The sequence below is a fragment of the Centroberyx affinis genome, unplaced genomic scaffold (assembly GCF_046629955.1).
Source record: "Centroberyx affinis isolate AG114_WGS23_722 - 3 ecotype Tasmania unplaced genomic scaffold, CSIRO-AGI_Caff_v1 ptg009870l_1, whole genome shotgun sequence".
Taxonomy (NCBI): Eukaryota; Metazoa; Chordata; class Actinopteri; order Beryciformes; family Berycidae; genus Centroberyx; species Centroberyx affinis.
The window spans coordinates 1-25,767 of NW_027284666.1; the positions used below are offsets into that span (position 1 = coordinate 1).

The window sequence follows — 25,767 nt, forward strand, 5'->3', positions numbered from 1 at the left end:
CACATGACGTTGGCCAGTGCCACCGCGTTGCCGACTATAGTGAAATAGTAGTGACTGAAGACCACCTGGAGCTTCTGCAGGACTGGAGAGTTGTACTGGGGCAAGGGAGGGTGCTGGGGAGGACACACACACACACACACACACACACACACACACACACACACACACACACACACACACACACACACACACACACACACACACACACACACACACACACACACACACACACAGAGTCAGTGACATACATAACAAATCTCAAAGTGAAATCAAATGTTGAATAAATCCTACCTCTTTGATGCGATCCTTATCCAGCTCGTCAAACAGCTTCCTGAAGTCGTCTCGGTCCATGTAGCCGACGGTTGAGTACGGCTGCACCTCCTGGAGGAGTGGGAGGTGCAGATGGACATGGGGCAGGAAAAGAAAAAATTCATTCACCAATTATACGTACGAACCAAGATGTCCGTGGGCCCTTAAAAGGTCTGAATAAGTCTAAAATAAACATAAGATTTAAGTGAAAAAGTATTGAAATTTAAGGTCTTAAAAAAGTAAAAGAAGTTATTGGAGGTCTCATTTTCTTTCCCATGTAATTACAGGTTTCCTTGTTCTGGGTTAGTAATACAATATGCATCCTATCTTCTTTACTAAACACTTCATGTCGCATAAATATTAAATTCTTCTTGTGCTTTTTCTTATTCTGCCCATTTATAGTTTCACCTCTTTCATTAGCTGTATTCAGTCAGAAACAGGCTGTTTTTTGCCAGCTTTGTTCCTTTATTTGGGTTTTATAATTGGTCTTAAATTCCAGGTAGCATTAAAAAGGTCTTAAAAAGTCTTCAATTTGTCTCTCTCAAACCTGCAGCCCATTGAGTGTAAGTTGCAGTGTGTATGCAGCCCTGCCCACCTCCTCCTGGACGGTGTGATGTGCTGTTAGCTCTAACCTTGATGATGGCCGCTCTGTAGTAGCTCTTCATCTGGACCTTGGACATCACCTCCAGCACCGCATCAACACGCACACGCTCTCTGACCAGGGAAAAAAAACAGGCTGACTGACAATCTGCTGCAATGAAGGCAGTCTATGTGAGAAGCAATTTTGTTTTGGGGGGTTTTATTGTGCTCCACACAGAATCTCTCACTATATTCGAATGGGAGCTAAAGATATTGTCTCAGTTCAAAAGCCATGAGGGCAAATATCCTAAATGATACATGTTGTTGTTGTCAATAAATTGCATATAGGCTTACATAAGAGCATGAGGTGGTCAGCTGGGTTCCAGATGCTGCAGCTGCATATCTCGCCTTATGATTTAATTAGCTATATTCAAGGGAAATTGCACTGGATCAACCTTAGGTTCATGTAATTGTAGAATGAACTCTTATAGGATGCATGCGTATCCCTTCTCTGTAAGTCTGACTTGATCTTTCTATTACTGATCAGCTGGTACTAAGAATCACCCACACCAGTCATGTTTGGTTCATATTTTTACCTTCAGCATGCTTGCCGGGTAAGCCGGGGGCAGCTTGGTGCAGAGCCATAACCACCAAACTGTGTTACCATTTGTTGCTATATATGGTTTTTATCTTGTGACTAGAGTGTTCCTGACTGAATTCAATTTTATGTTACTGTTAATTCCATCAGACTGTAATGACGTTATGTTAATTACTTTCACTACAGCGTTCATTAAAGCTGCACTGAGCAACTTCGCACATTGCCGGTCCCAAATGGCAGAAGTAACTGTATTTTTACATAAAAATCTTAAAAGTTTCATCTCATTTCTCATCTCATTATCAACTAGCAGTCTGCACAGTCCGTGGGGTTGACTGTGATCCCTCTACTCTTACTATCTCGTCCACCTTTTGTCACTCCCTCTCTCCAGTATGGCATCAAGGAAGAGCGCAAGAAAGTCTCTTTCCAACATCTCCTTGTTGCAACTGACAATACCGGATACTGTAATAACTTGTTACAATATGATAAAATGGCCTTCTAAATTAGTCAAATCTGTAATAAAGTAGTAATCTAATGACATCTTCAGACTGATATTGTAATAATTTTTTCCCAGTGGTTATAACATTATAAGGGATACACTATTAATTTCTAACTTGGTTGAAAATATAATATATCCTGTTATATGATAATATAATAAACTGCTGGATAATGTAATAACATCACATTATTACATTAACTGGTGATTATTATGTCATAAGTGGTGTAACATTCAAATATGTTTAATATGTTACACCACTTATCAGTCATGTTATTATTACATCATAAGCTAAAAAATGTTGTTACATGTTACATGCCTTATGAAGTCATAATGGATGGTTAATGTAATAATGTGATGTTATTACAACATCCAAGTGTATAACATTAACAAGATTTATTACATTTTCAACCTATTGGGAGGCACATTTTAATACTTTTTGACAAGTAATGACATTATCCAGCATTTATTACATTATCATTTGCAACATGTCTCCACTGGTCTTCCCATATTATTGTCCTACTTCAAATAAACGCAAACATGATACCTAATGATTGTTAAATACCCATGCAGTTTTGTCCAGATAAGATGCCATCTGTGTGTTTGTGTGTCATTGCATCTGTGCGTGTGTGTGTGTGTGTGTGTGTGTGTGTGTGTGTTACTTACATAGCAGCCCGGCCTGTCCCCTGGCAGCTGAGGACTTGGAAAGCAGCTCTGATTCCCAGCCGCCTCCTGATGATGGACGTCTGGACTGACATCTGCATTAACACACGGATGGACAGGAGGATTTGCTTTAGATGTTTTATGTCCTTAAAGTGGTAATCTGTGTAATCCGTCTTTTGTTTTGTTTTTATTTTGTCTCCATCTTTGTTGCTAAGCGCTCTCTTTGCTGTGGTGTTTTTGCACTGTACTTCCCAGTTCCTACTTGTCAAACCATTGTTCTGTAACCCTTATTACAGCTGAAATGCACTGGGTTTTAACATTAAAGCTTTTCAATTGTTCTCCAAGAGTAGCTGGATTTTTTTTTCATTCCTTTGGTTGTTTTTAATTCATGAATCTTGGAGGAGCTGTAAGGTTGTGACAGATGTTTTGCAGACAGACGGTGGGAATGTGTGGAACTGTGTGAACATGAAGGGAAAAGAGCATGGGGCTCAGTAGCCTCAATTCTCCCTGGATAAATAAATATTTAAAAATGAAAAGCATCATAAAAAGCAGTTATCTGTGACTGAAAATATGATTTTCTTGAACATCGTGATATCCTCTGGATGGAAGATGGGGGACTCACCAGTAAATATCCCCTGAACTGGTTGTAGATGATGGCTGTCAGTAAGTTCATCAAGAAGTAGGTTCCTGAGAGGAAGCAAAAGAAATTATAAACTCTATTGTATTGCTTTAGCAGTAGTATCATGTATACTTTACTGCTACTTTGCTACTCACCTTACCTACAGGCTGCTGCATATATATAGACAATAATGATCAATGCTTACCAATTACACTGAAGGTGATGAAGAAGATGGAGTAGGCTCTGTTTAAGGAGTAGGCAGGGATCATCACTGTGACAGGACAAAACAAATGCCTTAAGACCACGGTTTACTTCCGAAGCAGCACAGAATATTAAACTGCTTCAAAGTGCTAGGCGTGTTTATCATATGAGTGATGAAGCAGCGGTACCGTCTGGGTTGTTGGCCGTGGTGAGCAGCACCAGCAGAGAGGTGAGGGACCGAGGCAGGTCTCTGAAATACAACTCCCACTCCCCGTTCTTCTCCGCGTCCTGGAGGCGACAGAGAGGAAGAGAAGAAGAGAGATGGAGATGGAGATAATAATTTGAGACATTGAAAAGGAATTATTGAATTATTACTGGTGATTAGAGGAAACTTTGGTATATGTGTGTAGGAAAGTGTGTGTGTTTGTGTGTCTGGGACATGTCCGGGCCTGAGTACAGGCCCATGCGTCAGCTGTACAGTGTGGATTTACCAGGGCGTGACTGAAAAAAGAGCTGAGCTCACCTCTGTTTTAGCAAACAGCAGCATGCCGATCATAGTGAAGAGGCAGAGGTGGAGCGCCAGCAGCAGGATCACACTGCAGGGACAGAGACACATACACACACACACACACACACACACACACACACACAGAGGGTGGGAAAGGTTGAGGTTGATTCAGTGTAGAAGCAACAGCACAAGTGGCTATCCATTGATTAAGCATTGTTATCACAAGCACTGTGGCTTTATACAGTGTAGCCAGAGTATATCAGTATATCAGTGTGTGGCTTCTGTCTGTATGGTCAGGCTATGGGGAAGTGGGGACCCAGCAACAGAAGTGAGAATGCTCTAAAGTAGATGCTGGGTTTCCATTGATGAAATGTGATTTAAACCGACTGTACCGACTGTAGTAAGAAGTTTGGAGATCTGCATTTTTGTATTTGGTTCCTTTAGGTGGAAGTCCAATTACAAGCCAACCAGGTCTGCTAAACAAAAGTCACATGACTCACATGTAGCTTGTTCATTGGACAGAGTTTTGGTGACCTGTCATCCTGCCAGGTTAGAGATTTTGGCAGCGGAGGATTTCAAAACAAACCTGATTCCAGTCCCTGTAACTTGAGCCAAGCATTATGGACTTTGGTGTTCACACCAGTTTAGAGAGAACACATGAAGAAATAGCTGAATATGAGCATCAGTCCAGACTTCATTTTGTTACGCTAGGCTTTCCAAGCATGAGGAAATGCTGGCTGTCAGATGTTTCCTTATACCCATAAACCCTTACGTGTTGGTGTTGTTTTATGTTCTCACTCCTAACACATTACACAGAGACGCATTTTCAGGCGTCTTGGTGCTGTGAACTAAAGGAGGAAATGCTCCAGATTTTGAATAAAAACTGCTCTAAAAATGCTTGGGGTGAACAGACCTAGATCAAACTGGTATGAACTCCATTTAAATGAATATAAGATTCACTCATAAGGTGCAAGTTATAATCTTCTTTAAAATCTTTTCAAAAGTACAGACTCTAGAAAGTGAGTTTTGAAAGCCAGAAATCTCAGCAGCAGCAGTAATCATTGATTCATTTGTATTGATCAACAACTCCATCAACCCCCACAGATATATTATGGTTATTTTGTGATATGAGACAGTAAAACCCTCCAAAGAGGGCAGCCTGTGTGTGTGAGTCAGATACCTGGCGATCTCAGGCAGCGTCCTCTTGATGCACTTCAGTGTCTTCTTCATCAGGGAGGAGTTTTGGAGGAGGAAGAATGGCCGGATGAGTCTTCGCACTCTCAGTTTCTGATAGGTACAATTGAGAGATCACATTTCGATCAATTTTAGGATCAACTTTAGGAATGGAATCCATATTCTATAATGCTCTTAACGTATTTGATGCATTTCATCCTGCTGCACACTCAATAACTTCTCAAATGCTTTATGTTCACTGTGTCCTGCAGCTATTTCATCACACACCATGTAAGAGCTTGAACGGTTGAACAGCCTCACCTCGTCACACACCATGCTGACAGATAACACCCAATCAACGACGGAGGCCGAGATGACTACAGTGTAGCCGATCAGCCATTTGTTCTTCCTGAACTCCTCCCAGCCAATCAGATAGCTCTGAGGACAAAAACAGGCGAAGTGAGGCGACGGTTCAAATAGACAAATAATTAGGAAATACACAATAATTACATGTGCCAAGTTGCATATCTAGGTCTTATTTAATCAGATAGGTTGGCCTGGGGAGGAAGATATACACATGCACACCTTCGCCCTTGGGTGCTGCCCAGTACAAACAGAGTTTTATAATGGTGGCCACTGGGCGGTCATGGACGAAGTGTCTTGCTACAGTGTACTTTGCTCAGAGTTGCCAAGGAAGGGGCCACTGTTTCTTAGGCACAGGTGTATAGCAACTGATAATGCATTAAGCACAGCATAGTGTAACAGCTTGTCAAAATGTAATTTATCCCTCTGAATGGGTCAAAAATATAATAAAACCTGTTAATGTAATAAGTTGCCAGATGATATAATAACCTCACAGTATCACATTCACCGGCAATTATGACTTCATATAGCGTGTAACATATTTTTAACTGATGATGTAATAAAAATAATGACAAATAATGTGATAACTTGAGTTTCGTATATTCTTCTTATTCTTACATTATATTATTAGTCAATATTGTTATTGCATCATCAGTTCAAAATATGTGACAACTCTAATGAAGTCATGATCACCAGTTAATGTTGTTACATTCCCTAGCAATTTATTACATTAAAGGTTTTGTTACATTTTCAAGCCATTTAGATTTTATTACATTTTGGAAAGTTGTTACAATATCTGTCAGTTGTAACATTACCAGTTGCCACATTCAGGTCTTATCATATTTATGGTAAATACAAGCTGCTGACTGGGAAAACTGTGTTCTAGTAGTACAAGTAGGACACAGAAATTGTTTATAGGCTCCAATATCTTTCACTACTGTCAACACAGGCAGCAAACATGGCAGGGAATCCATCAATGTTAGCAGTTCAAGGTAATAAAAATCTAAATCATGAGTATATTCACACTAATACAATCAACTCTACTTAAGAGGAGGAAGCAATATCTACTACAGTTTGTTCATGGTTGATTTTAAAGTAACTTTTTAACAACAACAACTGACCGTACGATCGCTAACTTAACCAGTTAAACCAGTTAACCAGATACCCAGCTAAACAGGTGAACGCTTCCAAGTTGTAGCAACAAGATGTCACGCAGGTTTTATACTTATTCTGATATCATGTGAACGTGGCATTATATAATTTGACGCCAAAATTTAGAAATCTGCTATTATTTGGCTATTATTTGGTCAAAGTGACAAATTCTTAGATTCTTAGATGTAAGTCACCAAACTATCAGCTCAGAGGGAACACTTGTCCTGAATGTGATTTTTTTTCAGATATAGCGTCCACATAAACTTCTGCCAATCGATCCTTGCTCTCCATTATGATGATAAAAATTTAGACTCACTTAACCTAACGTATGGCTAGTGGAACAGAGTTTATCTGAAACCCGTGGCTGTGCTCACCTTGACAGCGAGGTCGAGGGAGAAGACGATGAGGCAGAGCATCTCGATGCTCTCGGTGAGGCCGCAGGGAGGCTCCCAGGGCGGAGCGGCGTGCCGCGGGTCCGAGGAAACAGACAGGGACGACGGACGCTCCACGAACGCCAGCAGCAACACCACCGCTATGCTCAGACCCAGGCCCCTGGGCAGGGAGAGAGGGATGGGATGGAGGGATGGAGGGATGGAGGGATGGTTGAACATTGGAACATACAGTATTCTTTGTGAGTGACACTCAACTTGATGTGAAAACAGTCAAAGCTCAGGTTTAGATTTGACTTGCATACATTAACTGCTGGTTATGTGTGCTGCATAAATACTTTAATTCATATGAAGTGGCCTAAAAGTATTAATGGGGTTGATATCATTCTTTAAAGTTAGTTTAACCTTTTTTTTTAAGTCTTCACAGCTTCATATTGAGTGGCCAACTATTGTTAGTTTGTAGAAGCTTGTAAATTGAGGCATGAGGAATGCAAGATTCATTATCAACCGCAAGATGTGTTCCATTAAAGACAGGATTAAATATCCTACAATAAGCAAATAACTACCATCAATTATTTGTGATGTATATATTACAGACACAGGTGCACTACTTTCAATGAGCATACGCAGCTTTATTCAGATATCTTTTATAAATCAGGCATAAGTAACTTGAAAAAGGATTATGGTAAAGATTATAGGGGCTTTAAAGGAAAAATCCTCTTATACTGTTATATACTGTATTATCAATCTGTGATGTTCAGTACATTCTAGCACTAATTTAAATTTTTGCTGTACCCACTTTCCCACAACCTGCCTCATCTACTTCTACTTCAGTTAGTAATATCCTACGTTTCCCAGAATGCCTTTCGACAACCCCCAGGGAAGGGGCGTGAGGTTATACATGTGCATGTCTTGAAATTCCAACGGGTGGGGAGTTTACTCAGCAGCTGGCCAAGTAAAACAGATATATTTTGGTCATTTTGTGCTATGGGGCAGTAAAAATCAGACTTATTTCACCTTTAAACGTAGTACAATTGTATAAATGACACCCCTGGCCTGAGCAGTTGTTGGAAATTGTGAACCACAGAGAGGCTGCAAGCTAAAAGAGAGAAACATTTGCAATGAGCAGAATGACTGTAACTTACCACTGGCATATCCTTGAGTAGTACCATCGATACAGACGCAGTGATCTGGCATCGACCCGGTGGTTGATCGACCGATACTGTACAAGTTCAACAAGACACAGCACACAGCAGAGTACAAGTCAGTTTTCACATACTAGAACATATGATCGGCACCATATATTTGACCCATCGACATGCACAGGACTAACCCCAGTCAAAACATTATATACTGTGTGTGTCTGTTCATGCCTTTACCTGTATGGCGTCCTCGATGAATACGACAGCTTGCTGGATGTAGAGGGCCTCGTCATCTGTGCAAAACAGTTTGAGAAGCATGACCGTCTACAGCGGGATCACCAACAAATACTGTCAGACAAAACACTGATCTATGTACAGCCCAGAGGTGCTGCAGCACTGGGATGTTTGCAGTCCTCAATCACCATGTGTATCTTGGCTCAGCATGACTTGGCTAAACAAGGCTGCAGAATGTATAATTTCTGAGAGATGATGTTGTCCCTAGAACTGGTTGGATAGGGTTAGGGTAAGGTTTCTAACCCTAAACCTCTAAACTACAGCTAAAACAGACAAAATAAAGAAAAACACCTGAATAGGTAAGGGGTCTAACAGAGTGCTGGGGTAAAGCTGTGGGGCATATTTTCCTGGAATGGTTTAAGTCCACTCAACTCCAAGGGAAAGCAAAGCTACTCTTATGAATAAAGAACTATACTCATTTTATAATAAATATTAAAAGAATACTATACTAACATCACAGGAAAGCTTAATAAATATTAAATATCATGCATAATGGAATAAGCAAAAAAACATATACATAAAAAATACCATACTATATGGCTAGTATAAACTCATTATTAAGTACCATGGACAAATAGAAGTCCCTATGGGGATATTGTAGGAATATTATAGTATATTATGTATACACTATAACACTAGTGGCCACTGAATGGTTTTAAGCATAAAACCAATATAGATAATGTGATACTTTATTGATACTGGTAGTGAAATAGGCTTTTTTCTCCCCTCCCTCCACAGAGAGGTCAGAGGTCAGAGGTCAGAATCAGAGTCTGGAGCTGGTAGGGATTCAGTGTCTTGCTCAAGGACACTTCAGTAAGGGGGTGCTTGTCAACGTGGGGATTTGAACCCTGGTCTTTCTAAGTCTCTCTAACCACTAAGCCAACCTGCCACCCTCAAACCACACATATACAATGTCTGCTAATTAATCAATCCCTATAGAATGCTTCAAATGAAATTTCTTTTATATAGCACGTTTCATAAAACAGTGTACCCCAAAGCACTTTACAGGTACGGTTAAAAAAGCCAGTAACAGAAGCAAGATACCCAATATCATGAAGGGTCACAAGAAAAGGAGAAGTTTAAAAAAGTGCAAAGATAAAAGATAAAAAACAACTCATTCAAATATAGCTTTGGAGGCTGGAACAGTATTTTCCAACACTATAAATAATACACCAAATAATGGGATTTCTTGTGGGCCAGTAGTGTCCCATGCTTCCAGTAACGGTTCACACACTGGGTACAATGGACGCCCAGGCATAGTTGAAGTGGTTGCGATGGCTGACGGTGGCCCAACCCTGTAAAGTTCATTATTGGAGGGTGTTTTTCTTTATTTTGGCAGCTACCTACATGTTGCCTCACATGGCTAAAGAACAGTAACAGGCTGATGCAAATATGCAGAGAGCTAAATTACAGTAATGTAGCCATATGGGCTACGCTTGGACACTGCATGCACAGAAAAGAGGATAAGAGAGAGAGAGAGAGAGAGAGAGAGAGAGAGAGAGAGAGAGAGAGAGAGAGAGAGTGAAAGAGAGAGAGAGAGAGAGGGAGGGATACAATCTGATGTTGGTGGAATTAAAAGATGAAGACAGAAGAATAAGCTCCACTTCACCAGAATAGAATAGAATAGAATAGAATAGAATAGAATAGAATAGAATGGACACTATCAGAAACGAGAGGCTATTTCTTTATCACATACCACAGTTTGCACCACAGTTGTCAGATGACTATTTGGAATAACTTTTCCATGTAGCACTTACATACAGAACAGAGCAGACATGGTGACTCAGCTCTGGCCTGTGTTTCCCGCCACACACACACACACACACACACACACACACACACACACACACTGCTGACTCTATGCGTCAGAGCAGGATGTGTCATTGTGGCGGTGGGTGCCACTGACAGGCCAACACTTTAAACGGTCGAAAAGGCCACAATGCTGAAACACACGCCAAGCACACACACCAAACACACGCCACAATGGACTGAGAGCGGCAGTTGTCACACTTGCTTGCAGTGGCGGTAACAATAAAACACTTACCCCACTTACACCCGCCCCAAAAAAAATTAACACATCTCACCAAGGAAATCCTGCACACTGCCTTTTCAATTCAACACCACTCATTCCTTCAGCTATCATGCTTATGGAGATATTAAATACCCATAGAAACAATAATAGGCCTAAGTGCTATCATATCCCCTGCTTATATCTGTGTCCAGTGATTTCATGGGCATGAAGGAACAGATAAAAGTACCACATATTCTCAGAAAAGCATGAATCTGTGCTTCCTTAAAAGAACATATTTTCATAAAACATCAGTTTGATACTACTTACTATGATGCATTTTATGAATTTATGTCATAAAATTTTATGTCAGCCTATAAAGGTGGTAAATTCTGCAAATTTTAATGTGGGTAAAGTTAGTTTGTTTGAGTTTTGGTTCCTGTATATCATTACAAATCACATACAATACTGTACATGGTAGACAAGTCGGAAAATGCTGAAATACATTCCACGTCATAGAAATACAAGACGCTGCAGTATATTTAGATGGACAAATAGAATAAAGAATATAAAGAATATAAAAATTAGTCATAAAACAAGTTCCCTAAATGATCATTACCTGCCATGAAGTGGAGTTTTATGAGTTCAGTGCCACTAAAACCCCAAAGGAAAAGATATCACATTGAAGAATGGTCAAAGCAGTGCTGATCCATTACTTTTACTGTGCAGTGTATAAACTTGGGCCATTAGTTTTGGGCTTATTGGGCAAAAATGATTGAGATAAAATGCATTTACGCATTTGGAAATATTTAACATCCTTCTGTGTGTGGGAAAGTCAAACAAGGAAGTCAGTTTGCTTTGGCACCTGGGGGTTTGTTATTGTATCAGTATTATCAGTACATGAATTATGAAATAATTGCATTCCTGTAGGGATTTATAGTGTGTCTGTGCTGCTCAATAGTGAATTTATAGTGACCTTACTTGATATTTTTACTTTCTATGGGAACACTGTAATATTCCTATAATATTCCTATAGGGACTTGGTGCAGTGGTGCTCAATAGTGAGTTAGTGTCCTTATTGTACTTTATGTTATTTTTTCCTCCTATAATATTCCCATAAGAACTCATAGGTTTGCTGTGATATTTGTATAGTATCATTCTAAAATATATTATAGGGTTACTATAGGCCTAGGTCTTTTTCTACAGTAGGTGGGGAGGTAAGAGTTGGGACAGTGAAACCTATGATCAAAACAGCCATTCTTGCATTACTCCCATGAAATGAAACTATTCCTGATTTTTACTAGGGGACCCCATTCAGGTCCCCGGACCCATGTTTTGGAACCACCGACCTGCTGAGAGTTAGTACTAAAGCTTCAACATCCACCTCCACTCACCTCCTTCGATACTGCACGAGCCCCCGGCGACTGAATAGGACATGCGTCGGCTCCCCGGGGCCCCTCCATGATCCGGCTCCGACTTGGAGCCGTAATCCGATGACCCTCCGTTCGCGCTACCGGCCAGCAGACTGTCCGTTTCCATCCAGGAAATCCAGCGGAGCTTGTTTATGCCTTGCCGCTCCTCAGCTACGAAACAGAAAGTAGTAGCCTACAGTAAACCTTGAAGGCGACGTCTATTCTCTGAGAAACCAGGTGCGGTTATTACAGGATCATAAACTATATAGAAAGCGAAAAGCGAAGGTTTATGTAAAGTTTGGATACTCACTGACAAATCCCTGAAGTTTCACACAGCATAACAACCCAGAAGGAAATGTGTTTTTAGGAAGCGTCGCTCTTCTACTCCTCCCTCCCCTCCCTCCAGTCCTGAAGTATCACTTTACAGTGGCTTTACACCCATGGGCGCCTAACTCAAAGAACAACTCCACCTATAGAGCACATGCTGCCACCAACACACGAAGAAGGCCGAAGTGGAGGGGGAAGTCTTTGATTTGCAGAATCAACCTTACTGCCTTTTTAGACTGGCATAAAACTTTATGACATTAATTAAGGAAAGATTAAAGGAATCTTTATTGATCCCCGTGGGGAAATTGGGTCGTTGCAGCAGCAAATAGCCTAGTAATAGGATACAATGAAGAAAATAGACTATAAATAAGAATGCAGCAACTGGAAGGCAATATGGCAACATAGCCCTACTAGATATAGGAATGAAAAGTAGTCAATGAAAATATAAGAATTACAGCATGTGTGCAGTCAGTGTGCAAAATAATAGCAGATGAAAATAGGCCTACTCAGAGAAAAATGAATGAAAAACATATAAATTATGGAAAATATGCAAGAAAAGTATGCAATATATAGGATGCAACATATATACAGTACATGATGTGCAAAAATGAGCGTAATATTATTATTTTTTATTATTAACATGCCATATGAAGTGTCGAGGTGTGCAAATTTGCATTGTAGCCTGTGTAGCCCCGCTTCACTTCTCTTGTTGAAGGTGTTGCTGGTTTTTCAGGATCTTACATTTGTTTGTTTGTACCTTTGTTCTTGCGTTTAGGATGCTACATCAAAAGAAATCTCCTGAAGTTTTGTAATGAAAATGACATACATTTTCAGATAAAGTAAGAATCTGAAAATTATTGTACAGAATAAACTTGTGTAATGTAGGCTAATACATTTATTAGCCAACTTTTTTTTAAATAAATGCTTTCAACTAATGCTATTTGTCGTTACAACCACAATTTGTCTTTACCACACTTAATGGTAATGACAATTCCCACTTTTTAGCTAACAATTGGCTACAGTGTTGGAAAACCTCCAGCAGTGAATACAGTCACATCTTAGGCATCAAGGCAGATGGGGCTTCCAAAAAAGTTTACTGAAAAAAAAGTTAAGTTAGATAGTTAGTCGTTAGTTCAAGCCAAGTTGTGAAAAAGCACATGGGACAAAGAACCCCCGTTTGTATGGATCAAATGCAAGCTTCAGAATAATAGCAACAATCTCCACTCCTAACATGGCAATAACGTATTGCAACAAATGTAAGTATTGATTCCCTTATGTTAATGAGCAAGACACAGCATTATTTCACATACACTAGGTGCCAAGATCAGAGGCATACCAAATAAAATAACAATTCCATGGAATAGGCTGAAATATAAAAGCGGTTTAATGGAGATCAGACAGAACATCAGTATTCACCTTGGCCAGATTTTTGATGGATTCTTGATGTCATAACGATACATAATGATAATGCTACACAGAAGGCCTGAGTGTGAACTGACACTGTGATCCACAAGAACATTTAAAACATTACTGACATGTTTTGATTTCTATATTATGAGATTTATTATAACATTTAGACTCAGCTTGCATGTAGAGACAAATGGACAGCATGTCACTCTCAACAGAAAGGGTTCTATACAGCAGCAGAAAATGGTTCTTCAGGCTTGTACCAAAGCAGAACCCTTTTTGGAGTTACAAAGAACCCTTTTAAAAAGGTTTACAATGGCACCATGTTCAAATGGTTCTATATGGGACCTGAAGAACCCTTTAAGAATACATGGAATGTCCCAAGGACTCTCCAACAACTGGGTTCTTTATTCTGATTTGCCAGTTTCTTATATTTTAACAAATCAGAGGGTTCCTTGAGTCATTCCAGTTCCATATGGAACCACTACCCTAACCAAAGTCCCCTTGAGGAGTACTTCTTTTTTTGTGCATACCCGTTCAGGACAAGTCATTTGGTTCCATTATGCAAGGCAAAGTTAAATAATCCCAGAGAAGTATTTATGAGTCTTTGATCTTTGTGACCGGTTACAGTTCTGATGGATTTTCAGGGACGTGGCTGGACATTGAAGACCTCAGGATCTTATTGATGTTGGGCATTTCCTGACATCTGAGACACCTTGGAAAGAGAAAAAAAAAAAAGAGTCAAATGTCCATAATGAAGCTGAAAATAGACATAACTTCCTACAAATGTCTATTACAACCTACAATAAAAGTCTTACTTAGCGGTTCATGTTTGTATCGTTGCTAATGCCCTTGCATATTTTATACCTTTATATTATTGTCTTTTTCTTTCTACCTTTCTAAACAGGGAACACCTTGAAACAAAGTCTGTGCCCTCAGCCTTTACACGGACAGTTACCTGGTTGTCGATGCACCTGAACTGCCAGGTCCAGCGGGTGTTGTAGAGGAAAGGTCGGAGGTCGAAGCGGTTGTCGTCGGGGCTGTAGCTCTCGGCGTGGTAGGACGGCGTCACCGTGGTCATCTTGTGGCGGTTCACCGAGTACATCCTGAAGAAGTGCTTCACCTTCAGCGCCACCTGAAAGAACAGGACGCAATAGTTGTTGCAATGATGAAATAAAAAATTACTGTTTCACAGTTCTGTCATAACGATAAACACCAAAAAATGTACAATATTGTTATTTTGTTGTATTTTTTTACATCAAAATCCCATTACTTTTACTGCCTGGAAAATAGTGTATTTTTAGTGGTGTACATAAAAATTCCAACCAACCCCTCCCATCAAAGAAAACTACCTTTCTCTCCCTAACTCATATCCCATTGGTTTACACTTTTGAGTGCTCCCTCCTCGCGTTATGCCCCGCCCCATCATCCTGTTTCAACAGGAAATACATCAAATTACAGAAGCAAGATGCTCAAAATGCCATTTCATTGTGACTTTAAATGTGACGTTCGCAATAGGATCATAAAGATCAGATTATGAGATGACATTGCTAAAATGTTGGTTATGCATCTTCAGAGGCTGAGTTTGTTTAAAAAATAAGAATTTCTATGTTACTACACTACACTCTAGGGCAATCCCTTCATTCTCAACTGTCTCCCAAAGCCAAGTGCCTTGCTCTACCCATTGAGCTCCACAGGACTAGAACCACAAAGGTGTGTTACAGTCTGATAGAGGAGTTGACTGACCTCAGTGGGAGGGAGCGCCTCCTTCCACAAGTGGATGAGTTTGCAGAACATACTGTAGGGGCCGCACTTGGAGATCTTCCTCAGGCGTCCGATCACTGACAACTCCGAGTAGGTCATCCCCATGTCCGCCTGACGAGGGAGGGGTGGAGGTTATGGGTGGGGGTGTATGTGTGTGTGTGTGTGTGGGGGGGGGGGGTCAGGGAAAGGGAAGGAGAAAGAAAGGAAGTGGATGGATTCAAAGAAGAAGACGGAGACACAGGAAGAGTACGAGGAAAGACGAGAGGGTGGTGGAGACAGAGTATGGCGTCGACCAGGTTACTAGAGTACCTGGGTTAAAAAGGGAATTCTCTGTGCAGGTAAATGCAGTCAGTGATAGTAGACAGGTAAGGTGAGGTCAGATTACATTCCAGCAGTTTTAATGGGCAGACGACGCCCAGGCAGAAGCGATTATCCCATAGGCCTGGGAAGAGGTGTCATGTGTAAACAGCAAGGACACATCGGACTGGACCAGCTCCAGTCCACACAAGAGACAGAAGGAGCAAGGAGACAGAAACAGTATGGCACAAGCATAATGGTGTGTGTTTGTGTGTGTGTCTATACTCAAGAATGTATTTTTCAACTACTATCAGAGCCCGTAAATGTATGTGGATGTACTGTATGTTCTGTGTGTGTGTGTGTGTGTGTGTGTGTGTGTGTGTGAAACTGTTGACTGTGTGTTTTCATATACACCCTGTTTGCTCTATTCTTATTTTTCTATGCTGTAACCTATCATTCATTGCTGCTGTCATCTTCTCTTACCTCTTCTTTCATGCTGACATTAAAACAGTGACAGGTTGTAAAGGCTTCTGTTCAAAGTGACAAGACAAACGTTTTAAGTCGGCCAAACTAAATGGCTCCAACCTTGGTAAAGATAAACTTTTGTCACAATGACAATGGCTTCCTAGGACAAAACGAGACTAGCTGATTAGCTGTCAGTAGACTTTCCCTGGCCAGACAAAAATATAATGGGTAACCAAAAACAAAAAAAAAACAACAACAACTGTTATTTTAATGAAAACTGGCCTTATTAGAGACTAGAATGTCCTAAAGGAGCGTTATAGTTACTATTGGTCTATTAATGCGATCAGGACACCTTTGGACCGACCTGTCTGAGCAAACTCTATTCTTTTATAATTGCATTTGCATCTTGCAGCTGAAAATTAATTCTCATAAACTTGCATTTCACAGTCAACTTATAACATGTTTTTACTTTTTTTTGCTTTTGTCAGGTTCAGTGTTCATGATTCTGAACTTTCCTGAGTCAGCCTTATTGAGCTGTAGGCGTTAATGGAGTCAGCAGCACAAATTGTAACTGTGTTAAGTTAAAAGTGCAACAGCATTGTTTCCATGTTTGTCATTAATGATGGACGCCTTAACTACCTCATCAGTCTGCGACACCTGTCCGTCTGTCAGCGGCTCCAGTTCAGCTGTGGGCGGAGCAGCCAGGATGCTGCAGAGGAAACCAAAACCCCTCATGTCAAACATTGTTAAGGTTCGTATGATATGAAAAAGTTTTAATTTAATTATGGCTACTGGAGGAAATGTCAAGTAAAAAATATATACAATTTACCCAAATATTTAAAAAGTGCTAAGGTTAGGCATTTTTAAACATCAATATATCATTGTCAAATTAATTGTGAAACCTTGTTATAGCTAGTTATATCAAGGCCATGGTGGTAGCCTCTATCTGATGTCAGTGGTATCATTAGAGGTATTGTTAGACCACATTTCCCATAAACCCCATTACTTCCTGTTGCAAAGAGGATGCTGCAACTTGTCACTTCTTCAGTCAAAGCTTTTCTGTTTGGCTTTACTGAAGAGGATCAACATGTTGGAAGTGATTTTTCCATCTGCCTTTCACTCCTTCCACCATCTGCCATTGCCAGAAACTCTGAAAGCTTTAGCTATTTACACTGCAAGAACAGCACGCTCTTTCTGTTTTGTCCCATAAAGCAATCCAGCAGATTTCCCTCCAAATTCAACCCCATGGCACACGATGTAAAATGCAGTATAGAGGCTGGTAGAAGCTGCTAATCTTCTCTGTGATGCGTTACACTAAGAAATGAAAACACAGACACCAAAATCATTCATGTGTCCCCGGCGGATCGTTGGTAGCATGGAGCCTACTATCACTCAACATAGTGTATGCTAAAGTGTTAGCATGGAGTACTAGAGCCACTGATCTATCAGACACACATGGATGATTTTGGTGTCTATGTTCTCATCAATTAACGGCCAACATGATCAATGCTGTATTTCTTGAAGCTGCAGTATCAGTCGGCTGACATTACCCTGTCAGAGCGGTGAGCTGGAACTGCTCAACACAGTACAGCAGGAAGCTCTTGAGGTCCGTCTTGCTGATTCCTCCTATTGGGTTGATGTCAGCGCTGGAGCAGTCATACTTGGTAAAGTAACCTGTCAGACTTAGCAGGACAGAGGGATAAGAGATTTAAAGAAAGAAAGAGTGTCATAGTGGTATGAAGGTAAGGCTGTATTTATTGGGAGTGTCATTTTGTGACCAGTTTGATCCAAAGTAATCAAATCTAATCTACAAGATTTAGTTCCCTTGCCTTCACTACCTCTCATCTACGTTGGCTGAGCCCAGCACCAGCAGGCCGCCTGGCTTGCCCCGGGCCCACAGACTGAGCTGGGCAAACAGGTAGGCCAGGACCATCCTGATACGAGCCTGGAAACACACACCACACACACACACACACACACACACACACGAGAGGGAGCATTAAAAAGCCTGTCGGTGGCACTGATAAAAACTGCTACAACAGCCTTTTGCCACACAGACCTACAGTATGCACACACACAGGACTGTTACTAAAACATCAGTGTGAAAGTTGCGGTGAAACTGTGAACATGTTTGTGAACTGCCGAAGATGAAGTGAGAAACGGTGAAAGGGAGAAAGAACAGAGACAAAAAAAGATAAGTGAGAAAGAAAGAGAGAAAGGAAGACAGAGAGAGTTATTTGTTGGTTTTTATTTAATTACGATATTTGATACTAGATTGCTTAGGCAACATTGGTTTCTTTCCTGTCTTGGGAATAAAGCAAGAGTGAGCGAGACACAGAGAGAGAGCGCGAGTGTGTGTGTGTGTGTGTGTGTGTGTGTGTGTGTCTAACCCACCTGTACATTCTGCAGAGCCAGGTTTTCTCTGACGCTTCCTCCGTTGGCGCGAAACTGAGGCCACTTCCCCGTAACCATGGAGAAGATACCCAGCATGCCTTTCACCGCCATGTCTATGTTGATATTCATGTGCGTGCTGTAAAACAAGAGATAAACGAAAAAGGAAGACAGCATGAAAACCTTTTTTCTTCATATTCTCATATTTTCTAATTTGTTACATATTGCATTCGACACTCCGTTCCCAAAAATCCTCTTCAGGCATTTTGTGTACTACGTTATATTCTATGATGTTGGTCACCTAAAAAGAAAAGAAATATCGAATCAATCATCCTAACCTGCCGATCTGATTGGCCAGGTCCTTGGCCCGGTTGCTCGTGCCCTCTGAGGAGTTTTCACTGGCCATGTAGCAGGTGGTGAAGATGCGGCCGCACAGCTCCCTCGGGTGCTGAGGACGGTAGGACTCGTCCCCGACCGCCCTGCGCACGTCCTCCAACACCTGGCTGTCTGAGGGACGGAGGGAAGACGGGAGGGGAGGAAGAGAGGGAGGAAAGGAATAGGCAGTGGGTGAGAGACAGAAGCAGAAACATAGACATAGATTATTTGTAAAGCATAGGATCTGGATCAGGTTCTGCAGCTGAATGGGTGTCAAAGCATGGCACTAACACTGTCAGGGTTAGTTTACAAAGATGGAAACAGATCGGAGAGTTGGCTCACACATTTGGAAACAGGGCCTGCCACAGATATTAGATTCGTCTAATCATTCATTTCATGATCTTTAATTATCGTAGCATAAGTCATGCCACATCTCGTACTCACTGCCATCCTGCACGGCCTGGCAGACCAGCACACACATAGAGTGGACAATACAGGCGGTGGAGGAGCTGTCCACCCCTCCACTCAGGGGCAACAGAAAACCAGCCTAGGACAGACAACAGAACCACTGAATACATACACTATACACACCACAGTCATAAGTTTATAATAGAACTACATACTGATTTCAAAAGAGATTTTTACTGCCCTATTGCACAAAATGACTAGAATACATTGTATCTGCAGGGTTGATAGGGTTGTTGATCAATACCCATGACAACTGTGTGACAACCAAGTTTGTTGATACTGAATTTGTTCCTCCTCCTCCTCCTCCTCACCTGTCTACTCCTCCTCAGGTAGTCCCACAGCCAGCAGGCCGGCCCTAGACTGAAGAAAGCATTGGTAAACTACAACAGAGGCAACAGCAATAGTAAAAGGAAGGGTTGTGCCGATGTACGATGTCATCGAGACATTGCCGATGGGATGTGTCAGTGCCAATGTGACTTTTTCATGTGAGTTTTTTTTTTTGGGGGGGGAATTTTTGAAAATAACATTTTGCTCTTGAAATGTGGCCATTAGCCACCAAAATCACTGAATAATTCAACTGGGAACAATGCTCAGCTGAGTCAGCAGAGGAACAGAGATGAGCCTTGATACACACACACACACACACACACACACACACACACACACACACACACACACACACACACTGTTCTCAAGAGGCAGTCAGCAGAGTCCTTTCTCTTCACTTTTAACTTGTTTCAAGTCAGTAAAAAGTGTGAGAAGCAAAAAATGTAAACATTGGGCACTTGGTGTTGTGTTCACAATAATTACTCTTAATTACTCTCTGAATCCATGATGGGGACAAGTTTACATTTGGGCAACTGTAACGACTTAAAATATAATTTTCCTAAAAGCAAGTGAAAAACCTCCCAATTAAGTGAGATGATTCCACTCGTCTCTAATGCATCCGATGCATAGCGAAGAAGGGAAATGAGTCTCACATAACGACGCTTAAGGTTTGATCAGACTCACTACTCGACTACCATGAGCCTTCATTACCTTTGTCTGTTTTTATTTGAATCCATGGTGAAGAACCACAACAACAGTTTAAGTCTTCTCCAGTTCTTTTAGGGTTGGGCAGCTTTGATGCTGCTGAGTCATTTCCATAGAGCAGGCGGGTGTGTGTGCTACTCTGAAGCCAAAATTTAACCTACGCAATAGGGCTGGGCTATATGGACAACATTTCATCTATACACACACCTATGAGGGCTCAGAAAAAAAAACCCACACATCAGCAAAGCAGGTCAATTTTGTACCTGATCTCTTCCTCTGGAGTGTGAAACTGCCACGTGATTGGTTGGTGGGTAGGGAGGTAGATGTCATCATCACTGGACAAACAGAAGTCAACTTTGACCCTGTGGCACGGTTTAGGCTCATATTCCTAGAAGAGAGTGAGAGTTGAGACTCCTGAAAATGTCTCTTAAGATTGAGTATGTAATCTAAACCAACAAAAGGAGATGACTCCAAAACACAAGGGTTTATGGGTATAAGGAAACAGATGATGACCTTTGATAACCAGCAGTTCCTCATGCTTGGAAAGCTTAGCAGAACAAAATGAAGTCTGGACTGATGCTCATATTCAGCTATTTCGTCATGTGTTCTTAACTGGCATGAACACCAGAGAAGAACAACACAGACAAGTCCATCATGCTTAGCTCAAGTTACAGGGACTGGAATCAAGTTTGTTTTGACTCCCCCGGCTGCCAAAATCTCTAACCTGGCAGGATGACAGGTTACCAAATCTCTGTCCAATGAACAAGCTACTTGTGAGTCATGTGACTTTTGTTTATCAGACCTGGTTGGCTTGAAATTGGACAGTACAAACCTAAACAAACCAAATACAAAAATGCAACAGAGTAAGCTTTTCTACTGAAAGAAAGCAGAAGTTGATCGCACCCTAAGAGAGAGGCAATTTGAGAAGACAAAAGGGAAAGTTTTCCAACTCAACATATGTGGTAGACAAGACACAGAGAAGGTCATGGTGTTCTTAGAAGGAAGGGCCACCTCATCACGAGAGTATGATCCTGAACCAACCTCTGTTACAGCCTCATTAGCCGAGCTGTGACATGTGACAACCAAATGTCAGCCGTGCTATTTTCAGTCAGGGTCACTGGATCCGGTACCACACTCGACTGTAAATACAGCTGACCTCACATACTGTACATTGCCAGCATGCAACAATAACAGCTTAACATGAGGAGCCAGTCGCAGACTTAAGGACTCACAAACCAAACAAACTGAAAACAGAGGCCATTGAACACTCAAGATTTTGGTCAGAATCGCTTGGTATGATGGAAAATGATGGGAAAGCAGGATCCAGGTTGAAAGTGGCTGCAGTTTCTTGCTTTACACTCTTGCAGACTACAAGATTGCGGCGACCATTGATCATGACGGAACCAAATTTACCGAGTCAACAAGCATGGACAATCATTTTTTGAACATTTGTGCAGGGTGACCCCGACATTTAGGTTGAAAGTGGTGTTGTCTCACCATGTGGGGCTGGCAGATCTCTCCTCTGTAGCTACGCACATCCTCAAGGTCAAGGGTGGCTGCAACAACCTCCTGCAACACACACACACACACATTAACACACACACACACAGAGATCAGACATCTAGCTCTCTTGTGCTTGCATAATCTTTGCCTTTGGACTCGTTTTCTGACAGCATTATACAACCTGCTGTCTTGCTGTATGAGCCGACCTGTAACCTCTACCCCCATACACATGCAGACAGACAAGCAAACAAACCAACACAGACACATTTCCTTACAAACTGACGGATAAAACCTAGATATAGCACAGCACAATCCAGAACCTTCTTTTTTGATTCCTCTGTGCATATACCAATATGTAAATACTATGTAAATGTAATTTTTCTGTATACTCCAAAAATAATGATTTGTCTACGGGAAAAAAATAATGTTCACTAGTTTTTTTTTGGGCAATTCACCTGCCTCCAATGAACACAACACCCATTACTGTTAGTCCACACCTACATTTACATCAATTCACATCTGTCCATGTCAGCTGCCACTGAGGAAAGATCATTCTGGTTTTGAACTACACACATTTCTTCCTGTGATTGAACAAACGCACGATTGCTCCATTTAGACAAAGCAGCTTAAACCAAATGCTGTGAATTGTTTGCAAACACTAGTTGAGCCAGGTGTGTTTCCTCCCATGTCCGTACCACATCATCCAGGGAGAACTGTGCCCCCTGTGCCACCACGTCCCCGTTGATGGCCACCATGGCACAGCCGTCGAAATAGAGACGGTCCCCATCACAGCCCCTCTGGTTGGCATACAGGTAGATACCCCCGCTCTGCAAAAACACCAACAATGTAGAGAATGTAGTTCTTTTTTTAAACAAAACAATTTTGAACAAGCACACCATTGACGATATATAGTATCTTTCAACTTAGTAGTCAAAGAAAATCAAGTATGCCACTGTGAGATGGTCTATATGTGAGCTACACTAATGGTAGAACACTGCCCTCTGGTGGTCTCTGGTTTGGGGCATCTGAATGATTAGTTTCAACCACATGTACAGGGTGTGTGTGTGTGTGTGTGTGTGTGTGTGTGTGTGTGTGTAGTGTATGTAGTACCTTGGTAGTGGCTGACTTGATCAGGTCGACTCTCTGGCCAGCCTTGCGCAGCTCGTGGTGGCTGGCTGAGGAGTTTGTGAAGATTTCAACCCCATCCAGACCCATGTCAATATGAGGGCTGGGGAACACAGAAAACACAACTCTCAGACAGCAGCAGCTAAAGCATACACACAGTGACACAAGCCACTGTCCTCATGTTCAGGGTTCGACTAAGAGGGCTTCACTCCTTGTAGACAGAAATAAGGGGGAAGAACATGATAGGGACCAGACTCTGTGACTCTTCTCATTTTTTGATCTATCCTTATGCTTATGAATCTATCCTTATACTATCTTGTATTGCTCTACCTTCTGGGGTTCCAGAGCTCAGCACAGATCTCACTGCCAATGCAGGTATCCTTGGTAGATAACACACAGTCACCGAACGGGACAGTATCCTGAAGCACACATAAACACGGGGGGGGGTAACAGACGCAAATTTTCTGTGGAAAATAAACTGTCTGGGTCTCCTTGTAATGGATCAAAGAGCCAGCTAAACCCAGGTGACGATGGGTCTTTACCTGTCCTGTCACCTCCTGGATCATGCGGGGCAGGAAATAATCTTCGACTCGCCTAGACGAAACAGAAATGCAAAATAAAATCATTACTACTACTGAAGAAACAAATAAAATGGCATCAACAGAACGTGTTTACATCAGACTTATTCTCTTAAGAGTCTATAGTCTTGGTCACAGGATCTGACTGATGCAAGATTTTGCGGTCTGATCTAGATGTATCAGTAACTGGGGAGGAAAATTAGTAATATCCGATAACAGGTGATCATGTGGGATATAGGAATCTTCTTAGAAAACATCCTGCAAAGCTGGGACATGCAGGGGGCAAGAACCTACAGCACACTGAGCTCTGCTGAGGAAAAAAAAAAAAAAAATCAATATTTCAAGGTCTAGTGTAAATGGAAACTTAAACGCAAGATCACCAATAGAATACATCCTGATAGAGTTATACAATATGTATGAAGGGCTGATAATATCAGCGCATTGATAAATTTGTTGTACCAACCTTAACTGGTTCCAAGGTGAGAACCAGCGCAGCTCTCTATAGATCCCATTGTTGGCCATCATCATTTTAGGCCTGATCAGCAATATCTTCCTTTGGGATGGAAGCAGAACAGGATAATGAATGAGCTGGGTGCACTGCTTCAGTACAGATGAATTTCACCCATACTGAATCAGATAATAACATCCATTGTTCACATCCAGTGAGATCAATGTATATAAATAGACAAATGTAGAACTCATCATTCTCACAATTCTTACTATGACGTATCCTATGGATTTAATTCAGAAATATATAATGTAATATAATGTAATACAATGTAAACTGAGTGGTCATGTTTGTAGAATGACAGACCATACAGCTACTCCGGGTGTCAGTTATGATGGGAGTTCAGACTGGTGTGCTGACATACCTGTTGAGGAAAAGGACTCGACAGTTGTAGCGCACATTGTGATGCATGATGGGCCTGCGGGAGACAGAAATAGAAACATTTTGTTGAGAAATTAAGTTAGACAGAATTTGGTCAGTAATCACAGTCTGACTCTCAGTGATCGAAGTTTAAAGCTGCAAGATTTGTATGTAAATCTTGTATTCAACTCCCGTCTTGTCAGCCTAAATCACAAAGTGGGGCTGCAATAGAGAAGAGTGTCCCATCCACACTAACTGAGACACTGTAGATTCCTACTATTTGGGGGTGTTGCTATGGTTCCTGGATGGAAATCATCTCCACACAGGAAGTGATGAATCGAAATGTAAAAGTGAAATACAAGGGGTCTCCCAAAAGCTGGACTCACCAACAATGGCTGAACTGAAAATATTTAAAGTCTGCAGTTTAAGGCACAGTTTACTGATGTCACGTTACATGATTTCTGGGTAATGAAGTCCTTCAAACTTGAAAAAAAATGTCAAAGTTATCTTCCACTGCCACTCGGGGCCGCCAAAGCGCCAAGTTGCCTAGTGCAGCTATAAAAGATAAGACTGCTAGATTGGACACTGGTGATATTTGGCTGATCTGTTGAGTTTAAAGGAGTCACTGACATCCCCACGTCACAGATGATGTCCTGGGTGACGGGAGATTCCAGAAGTTTCTTCAGGACCTGGAAGCTGTGGAGCAACGTGTCCGACTCATAGAAGTGGTCTGCACAGCCATAGCCGCTGAGAGAGAGAGAGAGAGGGGGAGAGAGAAAGAGAAATATAATGGAGTATATGAGGGAGAAGAACCAGGATGAAGTGATGAGATATCAACCCATGCATGTATAGTATATAGAACCTCCTTGGAATAGATTGGGTGTAGTGCACAGCTGTCAGGTTGACCTCATATCAATGTGTAACTTAGTATCAAGACTGTACCATATCTCCAGCTCTGGCCCCAGTCTGTATTTAGCTCCATGAGACTTAGAAATCTCAATACCTGGAAGAAAACACAGACACAATTGTTGGTGATAGGTGTCTATTTGGGTTTAAGTGTGTGTTGATTAAAATGGTGCAGGCCTATTAATACTTGGGCAGCCTGCAGAGGACAAAAGTATTTCAATGGAAAAGGCAGAATAGTGGGATGCAGGCCGGGGTTTAGTAGACCAAAGCACGGCGAAGCATTAGTGGTAACGGCATTGAAATGCATGTGACTATCCAAGAGGTTATATGTGAGAGAAAGCACTGCAGGCTTGGGTAG

At 41.5% G+C, this 25,767-nt stretch overlaps 2 protein-coding genes across 2 annotated transcripts; both read right to left on the reverse strand.

Annotated features, from left to right (window-relative positions):
- Nucleotides 1-8: 8 nt before the first annotated feature.
- Nucleotides 9-12,334, reverse strand: LOC139640586 (two pore channel protein 2-like; the record flags this gene model as incomplete). Its single annotated transcript, XM_071514759.1, has 15 exons — nt 12,214-12,334; nt 11,886-12,074; nt 8,427-8,482; nt 8,193-8,269; nt 7,033-7,210; nt 5,465-5,581; nt 5,151-5,257; nt 3,986-4,058; nt 3,651-3,750; nt 3,467-3,532; nt 3,265-3,329; nt 2,646-2,737; nt 942-1,023; nt 292-381; nt 9-113 (listed from the first exon to the last, which is right to left on the reverse strand). Coding segments are annotated over exons 2-15 (1,353 nt in total), but the record flags the coding sequence as incomplete, so codon positions are not given.
- A 1,257-nt stretch (nt 12,335-13,591) lies between these two features.
- Nucleotides 13,592-25,545, reverse strand: LOC139640588 (glutamine-dependent NAD(+) synthetase-like; the record flags this gene model as incomplete). The annotated part of the gene is made up of 20 exons (XM_071514760.1): nt 13,592-14,352; nt 14,596-14,772; nt 15,384-15,512; nt 16,803-16,872; nt 17,714-17,845; nt 18,002-18,108; nt 18,558-18,693; nt 18,893-19,061; nt 19,374-19,476; nt 19,709-19,757; nt 20,693-20,817; nt 21,927-21,998; nt 22,628-22,759; nt 23,043-23,160; nt 23,388-23,476; nt 23,600-23,651; nt 24,099-24,188; nt 24,508-24,561; nt 25,134-25,250; nt 25,446-25,545. Coding segments are annotated over 20 exons (2,057 nt in total), but the record flags the coding sequence as incomplete, so codon positions are not given.
- Between the last annotated feature and the right edge of the window lie 222 nt (nt 25,546-25,767).